Here is a 12,972-nt window from a genome sequence, read left to right on the forward strand (position 1 = left end):
CTATTCTATACTGACTGTGTGCGTGTACAAGCGTCTAAGTGTCTATATGAGATGCGAGGGGCAGAAAACTTTCCATGGCAACAGGGCAATGAATCACTTGCAGGAGGACGGAAAGGCTGAGTCCTTTGCTTGTGAGCTAAAGGAAATGTTTACCTAAATCACTGGACAGGAATGCATCGGCTGAAGAGCAAAAGAGATAATTCGAAGGTGAAATACAACTTCTTGGCAGACAGGCGAAAACTGGCCGAGGCAGGCACCGTTAGCTGCACAGGGAGTAGGACAAAGTTCATGGATACAGATGCGAGCTCAAGCTGAAGCTGTCAGAGACAGAGAGCAGGGAAAGGCTTTGAGGACAGAATCGGGCCTACTCGCCTGAACTGTAAAAATGGAGTAACTTAGCCATATAAAGTCGGTGGCCTTTCATACTAAGGAATCGAATATCCAGCCCATTGATGGCGGATCTGACAGAGAACATGTTGACAGTAGACACACATATGTTTGCGTCTTAGAAACTGGAACTGGAGGGAACATACATGTACTTGTAACATGCATATAGAACCGTTGGGGTCCAAGATAGGGGACATAACTGATCAGGAAAATCCACATTTCCACACATTCCACATAATATTGTTCTTGTTTTGAAACATAATTCTACCGGTCTTGGCAGTTTAATAAATGTTTCCAAGAACAGACTTTATGATGTGTTTTTCATTTGTTGTTTTGCAGCGGCTGTCTTACAAGTGGAAGTTAATCAAGGAGCTGAACCTGCCAATGTAAGGATTTTAATACAGTCACATAAGCAATACTAGTTTTAATTTTAATACTACTAGTTTCCTCTAACATCATCTAATAATAATAGTTTGTGAACCAATTTAAAAATTACACCTTAAGAGGAACTTACCTCATATCCTGTGAGCATCTTCTTAAAAACTGTGTACTACTGGCTTCTTCATTCTCCTTTCCATCAGCATTATTAAATGTCTCCGGACCCAGATCTAGGGTAAATTCTGCATTCCATACGACTGAGGCTAATTATATGACGCCAGCAAATTTTCATCATCAGTTCATACCTGATCTATAATGTTCATTCTAACTGAAGAATCTTCAAAGTAAAAGTCGTTTGTATTAGAGCCTCTAAGTTTTTGAATGATTGTCAACCCAGACTCTCCTTTCCCCATAAAGCTCAATACGCTATTATCAATCCTCACTTTATTACTACCCAATACAAATCTGTTATGTCATTATGTGTCTGTCAGCTTGGGGATGAGGCTAAGGAATGGCGGAATCTGATAGTGGAACAATACCCTCAGGAAACTATTCAGTTTGATTAAAGATACGCTTACCAGCGTTTGAAATCCTTCTGTTAATTGTAATTTTCTAGGAAGACATATGCTGGTGTAATACAGGTTCTTAATTATTTACTAGAGAGGGAGGCAGCTTAAAATGGCCTAATTTTCTTCATCCATTTCCCCCAATGTTCTGTCTACAACTCACTTTTAGTAGAAGCAAAGTTAGAAATAAGTCTGCCAAATTTCCTTTATTTATAACTTGCACATCCACCACCTAAAATTTCCCTTACATACAAATAGTTGTCTCAGCCATTTTATATAACTTGACTTGTAGTATATCAGGCCCTTTATAAAATTTTCAGTTGACAAGGCATAGTTTTCATTTATTGCTACCTCCCTTAGGTGCATCAATTCTGCCTTTCAATTTATGTCTTCCAGCAGACCCAAGTTCTTTCAGCATGTCACTCTGAGTCTACTTAAACAGTTGTGCATGTAGTTAGAGGTTTGCTAATTGATGTACTTGCCCCATATCTGCTCTCGCATCACTACCCTGGTTACCAGTGGTGCCTCATACAGCACCTCAGACCATTCTATTAAACATGGCACAACTGTGTGTATTTAAATCACTGGGTCTGTGAAAGCTCTTAGGGGCAAATGCATCAACCTAAATACTGATCGCAAGTGGGCCAATTTGCAGAATCGGCCCCTTTGCGACCGGTATTTACGGCCGGTATTTAGGCAATTGGGATGCATCAACCCAAAACTCATTCGCAGTATAGGTAATCGCAAATTTTACGATTACCTAAATTGGGAATGCTTTTAGGGAATTGCAAATTGCGATTCCCTATTTAGGATGCATCAAAGTCTTTCCTAAATGCGACTTCGCATTTAGGAAATGCTAATTACCATCTACTGCAAGTTGATGGTAATTTGCAAAAACTTTGAAAAATGCACAAAAGTGCATTTTTCACAGTGCCATGTGGTGCACACATATGCCCTTAGGGCATATATGTGCACAACATGGGCACACATGCCAAATTTGGGAGGGCATCAGGGTGGCCTTTAAGGTCCCCTAGCAGCCTTCAAATTGCATGTGCAATTTGCGAGTTCCTATTTGGTACTCGCAAATTGCGAATGGCTTCCCAATCATTCCTATGGGCCTCTAGGTCCTTAGGAATGAATGGGAAGTTATTCCTTAATTGCGAGTCGCAGTTAAGGATTTTTAAGGAATCACAATTTTTTGGGTGAATCCTTCATGCATTGCATTTTACGATTTCTAAATAGCGAATTGGTAAAATTAGCTATTTAGAAAACGCAAAATGCGGGCTTGATGCATGCGCCCCTTAGTCTTCTAAAAAGTTGAAGTTTTAAGCCCGCCCTCTCCGTTATATCCTTCTGCCACAATAAATATATAGTATAGACACATGACATTGCCTGGTGCCAGTCATGTCTACGTCATAAGGGCATTCTTTCCTAAATTTTTCTAAGTTTGTTTAGAAGTTATTATTCTAATTAATGTTACTCGGTCAATAATGATTTGCATGCTTTTTATAGCATATTGGATAACAAATGGGCTGGATGACAGAGGGCATTCCTAAATATTCGTAAGGAGTCCGCACAAGGCTACTGAATTGCAGTCAAATAGTAAGCTGCCAGTGTTACTGCAGTCAGTCAAAAAGATTGTTTATTTAGACCATTGGTCGTTAATCATATAAAAACTTAGCAACTTTACATAAATACCATCCTGTTAAATAAATTATATAACTAAAGAAGAACCTTACATAAAATTCCATAAAAATGCTATGGGCCAGATGCATCATCAATCCATTTTGCAATTTCCTAATTGCGAATTCTTGCGATTCGCAATTAGAAAATCGCAAATTGGAATGCATTAAAGTGTGTTTAACACTTTCTGCGATTCCTAGGGGATTGCAAATGACCTACCTCATAAATATTAATGAGGTAGGTCGCAATTTGCGACCCCCTAGGAATCGCAAAAATCATAGGGATGGTGACCTGCCGGGGTCAGCAGACCACCATGTCCGTGATTGCTTTTAAATAAAGCAATCTTTTTTTTTTGTAAAGCAGCCCGTTTTCCTTAGAGGAAAACAGAATGCTTTACAAAAGAGAAAACAAAAACTTTTCCTTTCATTTTCTAAGAGTAGGCAGTGGTCTGTGGGACCACTGCCTGCTCATAGAAAATACATTTACAGACATTCACAAAGGGGAAAGGGTTCCTTAGAGAGCCCTTCCCATTTTCAAATTGGTTACCACCTACTTGAAGTAGGTGGTAAAATGCTAATTTTTTGCGACCGCATTTCATTCGCAAAATATTCATGCATACCGATGCGATTCGGTATTAGGAAGGGACGCCGCAAAATAGGGTTTGCTGCATCAGAAAGGCATTTTTTTGCATTCGCAAATGGCCGATTCTGCGAATTGGCCGTTTGCGAAGGCACAAAATGCTTGATGTATATGGCCCTATATTCCTTAATATCTCTGGTTTTCTAAGCTGGGGACATTTCATCTTAAAATATAACATCTAAAAGCTCCAGTTTTATACACTTTTCAAAACTTTTTTTAGCTATGAGCATGAACCTCCCAAATGCACATGCTATATCCAGAAAGTGCATTTCAGTTCACAGGTCTACTGCCTGTGCACGATTTAGCGTATAAACATTTTTAGGACAGCAAGGACTTTCAAACAATCTAATAGTATGTGCAAAGTATCGCACTTTGTGCCTACGTTACAGGTACACTTTCCTTCACAAACCACCTTAGTAGTTAATTTCGAAGGCAGCAATTGGGTAGTACATCTATATACGGTAACTGTTGATCATTTTGCCACAAATTAGTCATAAAACGCACAGATTTGTTTCCCTCCAAATACTGTTGATCGTGGTCTTGAGATATTTCTTTCCCTAGTATCCTAAGTTCCCTTTTAGCCATCTCAATATGTAGATTCTGTGGGCACAACGTAACTCTTATGTCCCTGCAAGTCTTAGCTTGTCTGCAGTCATTTGATTAAGAGCGTCCCTCCCGACGATCCATTCGGTAGGGATGTTATTTATCAAAAGATGGTCTTAATCATCAGACATAAGATTTTGAAATGCATTTGATAAAATAATGGGTGACACATGCACCTTTAAAAGACCAAGTCTCGGCTCCGATGGGCTCACATGAAAAATTCAAGATACTTTGAGTGAGGATTAATACCCCCCTGACTGTGGGACCAGTTGCCCCTATCATTTGTGTCTCCTACATATTTTTCGCCCAAGTTTTGAATAATACATAGTTAGGGGGTCGAAACGTTGGCAAAATAACTTCGGTGGACTGTTTTTAATATATTGATGTTGGATAGTTACACTCGATCCATGGAGGCTAACTCGAAATATCCTACTATCCCCATTAGCGACATGTATATGTTTCTGTACATAGCACGTATGCACCAATAGTCACTTCCACTGCGACATCACTCTCTAGGAGCACCTTACAATTGTTTTAAATCTAATTAATTGAATTGAAAATTTCTAAGAATAAATTGAATATATAGCTTTGAGCTAACTATATTAGAGGTGTTTGTACCCTGATCCTAAAACTCTGTCGTAGAAGTCAAGGGCTACACTTCCCCATTGGGACCACTTCTTTATGAAATATTGTTCTTGGTTGCTTTGTGTTCCTCTGTTAGGGAGTAACCTGAACTATGATGTCTGATGGCTAGGGGTCATGGTGGTTTTCAGGTAGCTTTCAAGACTCGGTCTGGTAACCGTAGCTGATGCTCTGTTTGAATAGACCCCAGCATCCTCCCGCGCACATGCAAATCATCACAGTAGCAACTTTACATATCAGATCTATCCAGCAGGGTTAGAGCCTTAGTCTCCCATAACATGCAAACAAGACATAAACAAGTAGTTAACTGAAACATATCAAAGGATATTGTCCGCTGGTAGTGGCGTGACCAGGGGAAGAATCCCCAAATCTTCACCATTTTCAGTGGCCCTCTGGTGTGATAGGGCCCTTCACAATGAGAGTAGTTGGCATTTCAATAGCAGCTTGACGATCCACACGGATTTGTTCTGGCGATGATTTGATTGTTCGTCCCTCCCTTAGCTCTGCGCATTGCCCGCCGATCCGTCGACTATCCGACGGCATTATATGCCCCAAATCGTGCACAGTGAAGACTTTGGGACTCCGGATAGCGCTGGGCGCTGAGCGGTGGCTTTGCGGGACGATTCTGCCTGGGAACACTGAAGATCGGAGGTACGGACTTGCGTGCCTTGGAGGCCTTAGATCCCCGGTCTCGAATAGAGCGAGGGCGAGGTGCTGCCTGAATCCTGAACGCAGCTGAGCAGCCCCGGGAGACCCGACTGACTAGCGAGCAAGCGAGCACATTGCACGGCGCGGTGACGGACTACAGCACGAACTGGCGGTGTCACGACCAGCGCAATGAGTATGTATGCCTTGGTGCCCAGGAATCTCTGAGGGCGAACCTGGACGGTTGCGGGATTAAGAGCGGATCGCGGCGCCCGCTGCCGGCTGTGAGGACGCCTACGTGGCTCAACCTCGTTGTGTGTGCGAAGCAACTGCCGGGTCTGCCTGCGAGTCTGCTGGCATAGTATCCCTGGGGACCTGAAATATCACCGCCGTGGATCAGGAGAGCCAAGCTTGATTGTGTGCAGGCTCTGGAAGGCGGAGAGCAGCGATAACAGTGCCTGGAGAGGGGGACACAGTGCCAGTGCTTCACATACTGAAGGAGTGAAGACTGGTGAACGCTGGCTGGAGGTAAGTGGCGGTTGGAGTGCCCAGGCACAGGCTGGATCACCGGTGCGCGCCTCTGGAGCACACGGCCCTGAGAACTGCCAGTGGGTGGTAGGGGATCATGAGGACAGACTGCCTAATGTGCTTACTGTTAATAGGGCCCTGCCTTTGTGAGAGACATCCTGCTGCTGAGCTACTGTGGAGATAGAGGTGACGAGGAAGCTGAGCTTGAGGCGGCAAGAGGGCTAATGGTGAAAAATGATCAACATGGAATGCATGCGCTCTGCCGCTGCTCTTTGACTACCGAACTGCACCCAAGTGGAGGTCTCTAGCGACGCGCCCTGCTATTTGTCAGCAGCTTGGGGGGGATCACTTGGGCTGGGGTGCAGATTACTGTGGAGTCTGGGAGTGACGCAGACCCACTGCGGTTGAAGGTGCCCCATGGCCCCCTGGGGGTGGTTACCTGGACTGCGGTTCGGAGGAGTAACGGTGTTCTCACGGGTGCACCTTCCTGGCAGCAGGAATGGGCAGAGTGGACAGGACACAGTCCAAGCTTCCAAGCTCACGTTTGAGCAGAAGCGGTCGCACACGCCTGATGCTCCTTTGGAGGATGCCACCGGAGAGCAGGCTCCCGCGTCTGAAGCTTCAGGATCGGACATACGGGGCATGCTCATGGCCATGGAGAAGAATCTGCAGAGTGGCATCACATCCTTGGGCGCGAAAATGGATGCCTTGTCCTACAGGATGGATAGAATGGGTGAGCGTCTAGACAAACACGACAAACACAACGAAAGATTGGACATGTCCGAGCGGCAACTTACGGAAGTGGAGGAGGCGCACACCACGCTAGATACTGAACACAAACAGCTTGGTACGGTTTTGCGCGTCCTACAGGAAAAAACGGAGGATCTCGAAGCACGTTCTCATCGATGTAACCTACGCATTACGGCAACATGGAGCAGTTCATAGGGAGACTGTTGGTCACGCTGCTGGGAGATGGGGTTTTCTCCAATATGTTCTTGGTGGAGAGAGCGCACCGTTGCCTGGGTCCGTGACCGATTCCAGGGGCGCCACCGCGACAGATCATCGCAAAACTACTCAACTATAGGGACAGAGACACAGCCCTACGTATAGCGAGAATCAAGCAGTCATTGACATACAAGGGATCCGAGATCTCCTTGTTTCCGGACTTCACGTTCAAAGTCCAGGAGGCGCGACAACAGTTTATGCCCATGAAGAAGCAGCTGCTTGATATGGGCATAGACTACGCCATGTTGTATCCAGCTAAGCTGAGGGTCAATCGACAGAACCGCTCCCACATCTTCACGGACCCTAAGGCGTTGCAAAAGGCTTTGAAAGACTGGTCCATGGAACGACGCCATAGCCCGAAGCGGCAGCAAATCAGCGAGGCGGCAGGAAGCTCCCTGGACGATCAGGATTAGCTGATTAGAAAAAACGGTGATGGATTAAAACCATGATCTCTTGACTTGGTAAGAGTATTCTGCATCATTCAGAAACTCTGTCCATCACCACCCCCTTTTTCCCAAATCGATTTTATCCACACTCAGTGTGGGAGGGTATGCTCAGACGTGAGTCCCTTGCTCATTGCACCATCAGGATTCAGGCAAGCCGGGCCGATGAAGGCTGTGATGCCAGAAACCGGTCCCCGGAAGCTTGTTTCCTTCCCAGTATAAGAATTGGCTTGGTAGTTTGGTTTGCCCTGTTCCCATCATGCACTGGGACAGGTACAGACTAATTTGCATGTAGCCAGGTTCTGAGCTGGGATGGTGCAGTGAGCTAAAAAACGGTGATGGATTAAAACCATGATCTCTTGACTTGGTAAGAGTATTCTGCATCATTCAGAAACTCTGTCCATCACCACCCCCTTTTTCCCAAATCGATTTTATCCACACTCAGTGTGGGAGGGTATGCTCAGACGTGAGTCCCTTGCTCATTGCACCATCAGGATTCAGGCAAGCCGGGCCGATGAAGGCTGTGATGCCAGAAACCGGTCCCCGGAAGCTTGTTTCCTTCCCAGTATAAGAATTGGCTTGGTAGTTTGGTTTGCCCTGTTCCCATCATGCACTGGGACAGGTACAGACTAATTTGCATGTAGCCAGGTTCTGAGCTGGGATGGTGCAGTGAGCTAAAAAACGGTGATGGATTAAAACCATGATCTCTTGACTTGGTAAGAGTATTCTGCATCATTCAGAAACTCTGTCCATCACCACCCCCTTTTTCCCAAATCGATTTTATCCACACTCAGTGTGGGAGGGTATGCTCAGACGTGAGTCCCTTGCTCATTGCACCATCAGGATTCAGGCAAGCCGGGCCGACGAAGGCTGTGATGCCAGAAACCGGTCCCCGGAAGCTTGTTTCCTTCCCAGTATAAGAATTGGCTTGGTAGTTTGGTTTGCCCTGTTCCCATCATGCACTGGGACAGGTACAGACTAATTTGCATGTAGCCAGGTTCTGAGCTGGGATGGTGCAGTGAGCTAAAAAACGGTGATGGATTAAAACCATGATCTCTTGACTTGGTAAGAGTATTCTGCATCATTCAGAAACTCTGTCCATCACCACCCCCTTTTTCCCAAATCGATCAGGATTAGCTGTAATGGCTGAGGCCGCGTTGTTAAGTATCGCTGAGGGTCTGAATGGCGGGTGGGGGGGAGCGACCCTGTTGGACTACTGAGTTCTGCTTCTAGAAGTAAGTGGAGGCATGCTCATGACTGTGTTATTGAAGTTAGACATGGGCGGGACTTGGGTCATGCCGCGGTATTTACATTGGGAGGACATTTGCCTAGCAATTTGAGTGGAGCCGGTGGGAGAGGTTGGTGGGGGGCGCAGGCGGGGGGTGTGGAGCACTGTCTATGGTTCCCTAGTGGTGGATCGAGCTGGAGTACTTACACACACGATGCCAGTTGAGTAGCACTGGTATTGTTTAGGTGGCTGCTGAGGATTGTGGTTCATGGGTCTGCAATGCTGTGCTTATGTTTGGGGCGATGTGCGTGGTGGGGGGCTGTCTTATGCTTTAATTGTTACTGTTAGCAGCTTATAGCAACATCTGCCCACGAGTGCAACACACAAGGGTGGTTTCCTTTGTTCGGGGGGGAGGTGGGTGGTGGATTGGGTGTCTTTGAGGGATGATACGTGGACAATTTGGGGGTGGTCTGAAGTGGGTGGAGGGGAGGCAGGGAGTGGGAGAAATGTTGTATTTGTTGTTGTTGTTCCAAGTCTCATATAGGCCTCTAAATGGCGTATATACCGTTGGCGGGCAGCTAAAGACAGGTACTACACAGGACAAGGTTAGTGGAGATGGCGGGACCTAGTAATGCCTCTGTGCAGAAGTCGATAGACACCCTTCGCATGCTCATGTAGAATGTCCCGGGGCTAAATGACCATCGTAAACTACCCAAGGTTCTGAACTACCTGCAGAGACAGGATATTGATGTAGCACTGGTGCAGGATACTCACCTCCCAATACACAGCGCGTTATTGCGCAGTAGAGGTCTGGTAGACCAAGTCAATGTGTCGGGCTTCACCACACACGCCAGAGGGGTTCTGACATGGGTTAACCCTAAATCTTCTTACACTCTGGTACAATTGGATGCAGACAAGAATGGCCGTTATGTGATTTCCAGATGCCAGGGGAGGGGAGTCGACTTGATCGTAGTCAATATCTATGTCCCTAACTATGATTGCCCTGAGTTCTTCACAGCGCTCACAAGGGTGGTGTGTAGATTTCCAGATGCATGGCACCTTTGGGGTGGGGATTTTAATCTGGTCAGGGATCCAAGCTTGGATAGGTCTGGGGGCCTGGCGAGGAGACCCGCGGCAGCGGCTAGGGCGCTTGAGGGTGCTATGGTGGGCCTGGACTTTTGTGATGTATGGCGTACACTGCACTCTGGCAAGGGTGTATATACACACTACTCCGCCTACCACAACTTGCACACTCGTATAGACTATTGGTTGGCCTCTTCTGCGCTCATGGGGCAAGTCCAGGAATGCAAGACACTGCCACGAACCCTATCAGACCATTCTCCTTTGTTACTGGTTCTTCTCACGCCTAAGAAGGTGATCCCTCCATTTACTTGCCGTTTTCCCCCTTACTCCCTGTTAGATCCTCTTTTCAAAGCAGAATTGGCAGAAGCTATAGAAACCTTTTTTCCTGTTAATGTGGGGTCAGTGGAGAGCTTCCAGGTGGTGTGGGAAGCCTTTAAAGTATATATCCGCGGAGTGACGATGGCAAAACACTCGGGGGTGCTACGCACGATCCGGGGTAGGTTGTACGCACTGGAGCGTGAACTGGGCACTTTAAAACAACGGCAGGTAGCGAATCCGGGTGACGTTACTGCGCAGGCGATCAAAGACAGGTTGGGAGAAAACCAGGAAGAGGCAGATAGGGAACTGACACATTTAGGCAAATATGCTACGGCGCGTGACTATAGGGAGGGGGATAGGCCTGGCTCGGTCTTAGTGCAGGTCCTGAAGGCAAAGCGAGGTAGTACACTGATCACTGCACTTAAATCAGAGGAGGGGGAGATACTGGTTGAAGAAGCGGCCATAGCAGATAGGTTTAAGCGCTATTACGGGGAATTATACACAAACAGGTCGTCGGGTACCAAAGAGCAAATCCTTGACTATCTCGAACATATTAAATGGCCCTTTCTCACGAATACACACCGGGAGTTTCTCATGGGGCCTATTGAGAAAGATTAAATATTGCTGACTCTGTCCGGTATGAGAGCAGCTAGTGCCCCTGGAACGGACGGACTAACAGTTGGGTTCTGTAAGGCTTTTATAGACTTGCTACTCCCTCACCTCTCCACGCTTTTTGATGATGTGTGTGTCAGGCATAATGCCACCAACGATGAGGGAAGCGCTGATAGTCGCTATCCCCAAAGCAGATAAACCACCTAAGGAGTATGGGTCTTACCGTCCCCTCTCTTTGTTAAATGTAGACTCCAAACTATTCACTAAGGTGCTTGCTAATCGCCTCTCTCCTCTGGCGCCGGTTTTGGTGGCCCCGGAGCAAGCGGGGGTTGTTCCTGACAGGAATCTCACCTACAACCTGCGTACGGTTTTTGGCGCCATTCAGCATGTTCGACACGACACTAAGGCGGTGGCGGTCTTCCTGGACATGGAGAAGGCCTTCGACTCCATCGAATGGTCGTTCTTACGTCAAGTTTTAACTAGGATGGGGCTTGTCCCTGTCTTTCTCCAATTGATTGGGATCTTATATGATGCTCCCAGGGCAAGAATCAGGGTGGGTAACTTGGTGACAGATCCTATTGTTCTATCACGCAGGACACGACAGGGCTGTCCGTTGTCCCCCATTTTATACGCTTTGGTGGCGGAGCCATTGGTGTGTGAGCTGCGGGAATATCACAGTGCCAAAGGTATTCGATTCCCGACTTATAAAATAATAGTGTCCACCTACGCGGACGACACGCTGTTGTATGTTCGCGACCCTGAGAATAACCTATCCTCTGTACTCAGGAAGGTTGTGCATTTTGGGGTGTTGTCGGGACTTAGCGTTAATTGGAATAAATCTATAATTTTTTCGCTCACCCCAGTCACAACGCGTTTTGAACTGGACTTCCCGCTGACCTGGACCTCTGAGGCGATACGGTACCTGGGTATACGCCTCCACACGGACTCGGGCATAGTGTTTCGGGAAAATTACGGCACGGCGGTCAGTCGACTGGAGGATGATGAGGAAACTTGGATCAAGCTGCCGCTGTCGCTGCTGGGTAGGGTCTCCATCATGAAGATGGTGATTTTGCCCAGATTTTTGTTCCACTTCACAAACATACCGATTGTCCTCCCTGCCTCATTTTTTCAGAGAGTTACTGCGTTATTAATAAAACTAGCCTGGGCGGGTAAGAAGGCGAGGGTACGATGGCAGATAATAACTCTACCGTACCATATGGGGGGTCTCGGAGTGCTGGATCTAAATCTGTATTATAGAGCTGCACAGAGTGCACAAGGGTATTACTGAATACACGGTGCACCGGATGTCCCATTTTTCCGTATGGAAAGACTCTTCACTGAGCCTCTCCCCCTCCCGGCCACGATATTTGAGCCTGCGGATCGCCGAACGGGGTTTTTGGACTCACTGAACTCGACGCCACATGCATGGCATTCCTTGCTGCAGCTGCAAGCGGGGGCACTGTTGTACTCTCCGGTTATGCCTCTGGAATGGACCCGGTGGTTGGCCCCGTGTCGGGACAAAGGGGTTGTTCTTGCGGTCCAGACACTGAAGGTACTAACTGCGGGTGACCTCTTCAAAGATGGTGAGGTTAAGACATGGGAAGACGTGGTGGTCTCGGCCGGAGAGAGCACTCAGTTGCAGAGATTCCAATTTCACTGGGTACGAAGGGCACTCAGGGATATACTAGGGGACAATCTGCAGGAACCGCCGGAAATGCTAGAATTCTCTTATATAATTAAAGCTAAATCTCCCCGGAGGGCGATTTCCAGCATATATAAACTGGCAATGTCTCACAAAGAGAATCACTACACCAAAGCCAGACTAGCCTGGCAACGTGATTTACTGCTGGAAATAGATGATCCCATGTGGTTATACTGTTGTACTAGTACGCAACGAATATCATTGCACGGCCGACACAGACTGGTCCACTTTAAGTATCTGAATAGAGAGTATTACACCCCTAGAGAGACTGTTTAGATACGGTCTGCGGGAGAACCCGGCTTGTGACAGGTGCCACGCACACACTGCTGATTTTTTCCATCTGGCCTGGCATTTCCCGGAGGTGTACCGGTTCTGGGAATTGATTTTTTTGGAACTAAGACTTGGAGATCCCTTTGGACCCGGCATTGGCCCTTTTGGGGTATTAAAAAAAAAACTACCTAAGGCTGTGCGGAGACGAGTAGATATGGGTCTCCTCATTGCGAAACAATG

At 46.9% G+C, this 12,972-nt stretch overlaps 1 protein-coding gene across 5 annotated transcripts in view; it reads left to right on the plus strand.

Moving 5' to 3' along the window:
* Positions 1 to 12,972, plus strand: part of LOC146816482 (exportin-5-like) — a 1,867,381-nt gene that overhangs the window by 1,038,189 nt on the left and 816,220 nt on the right. For all 5 annotated transcript variants that reach the window (XM_085610326.1, XM_085610327.1, XM_085610328.1 and 2 more), the window contains exon 25: positions 727 to 773. In XM_085610326.1, the coding sequence (XP_085466452.1) occupies positions 727 to 773 (47 nt within the window). The remainder of the gene's footprint in view (positions 1 to 726; positions 774 to 12,972) is intronic.

Source organism: Triturus cristatus, chromosome 6 (genome assembly GCF_964204655.1).
Source record: "Triturus cristatus chromosome 6, aTriCri1.1, whole genome shotgun sequence".
NCBI classification, from domain to species: Eukaryota; Metazoa; Chordata; class Amphibia; order Caudata; family Salamandridae; genus Triturus; species Triturus cristatus.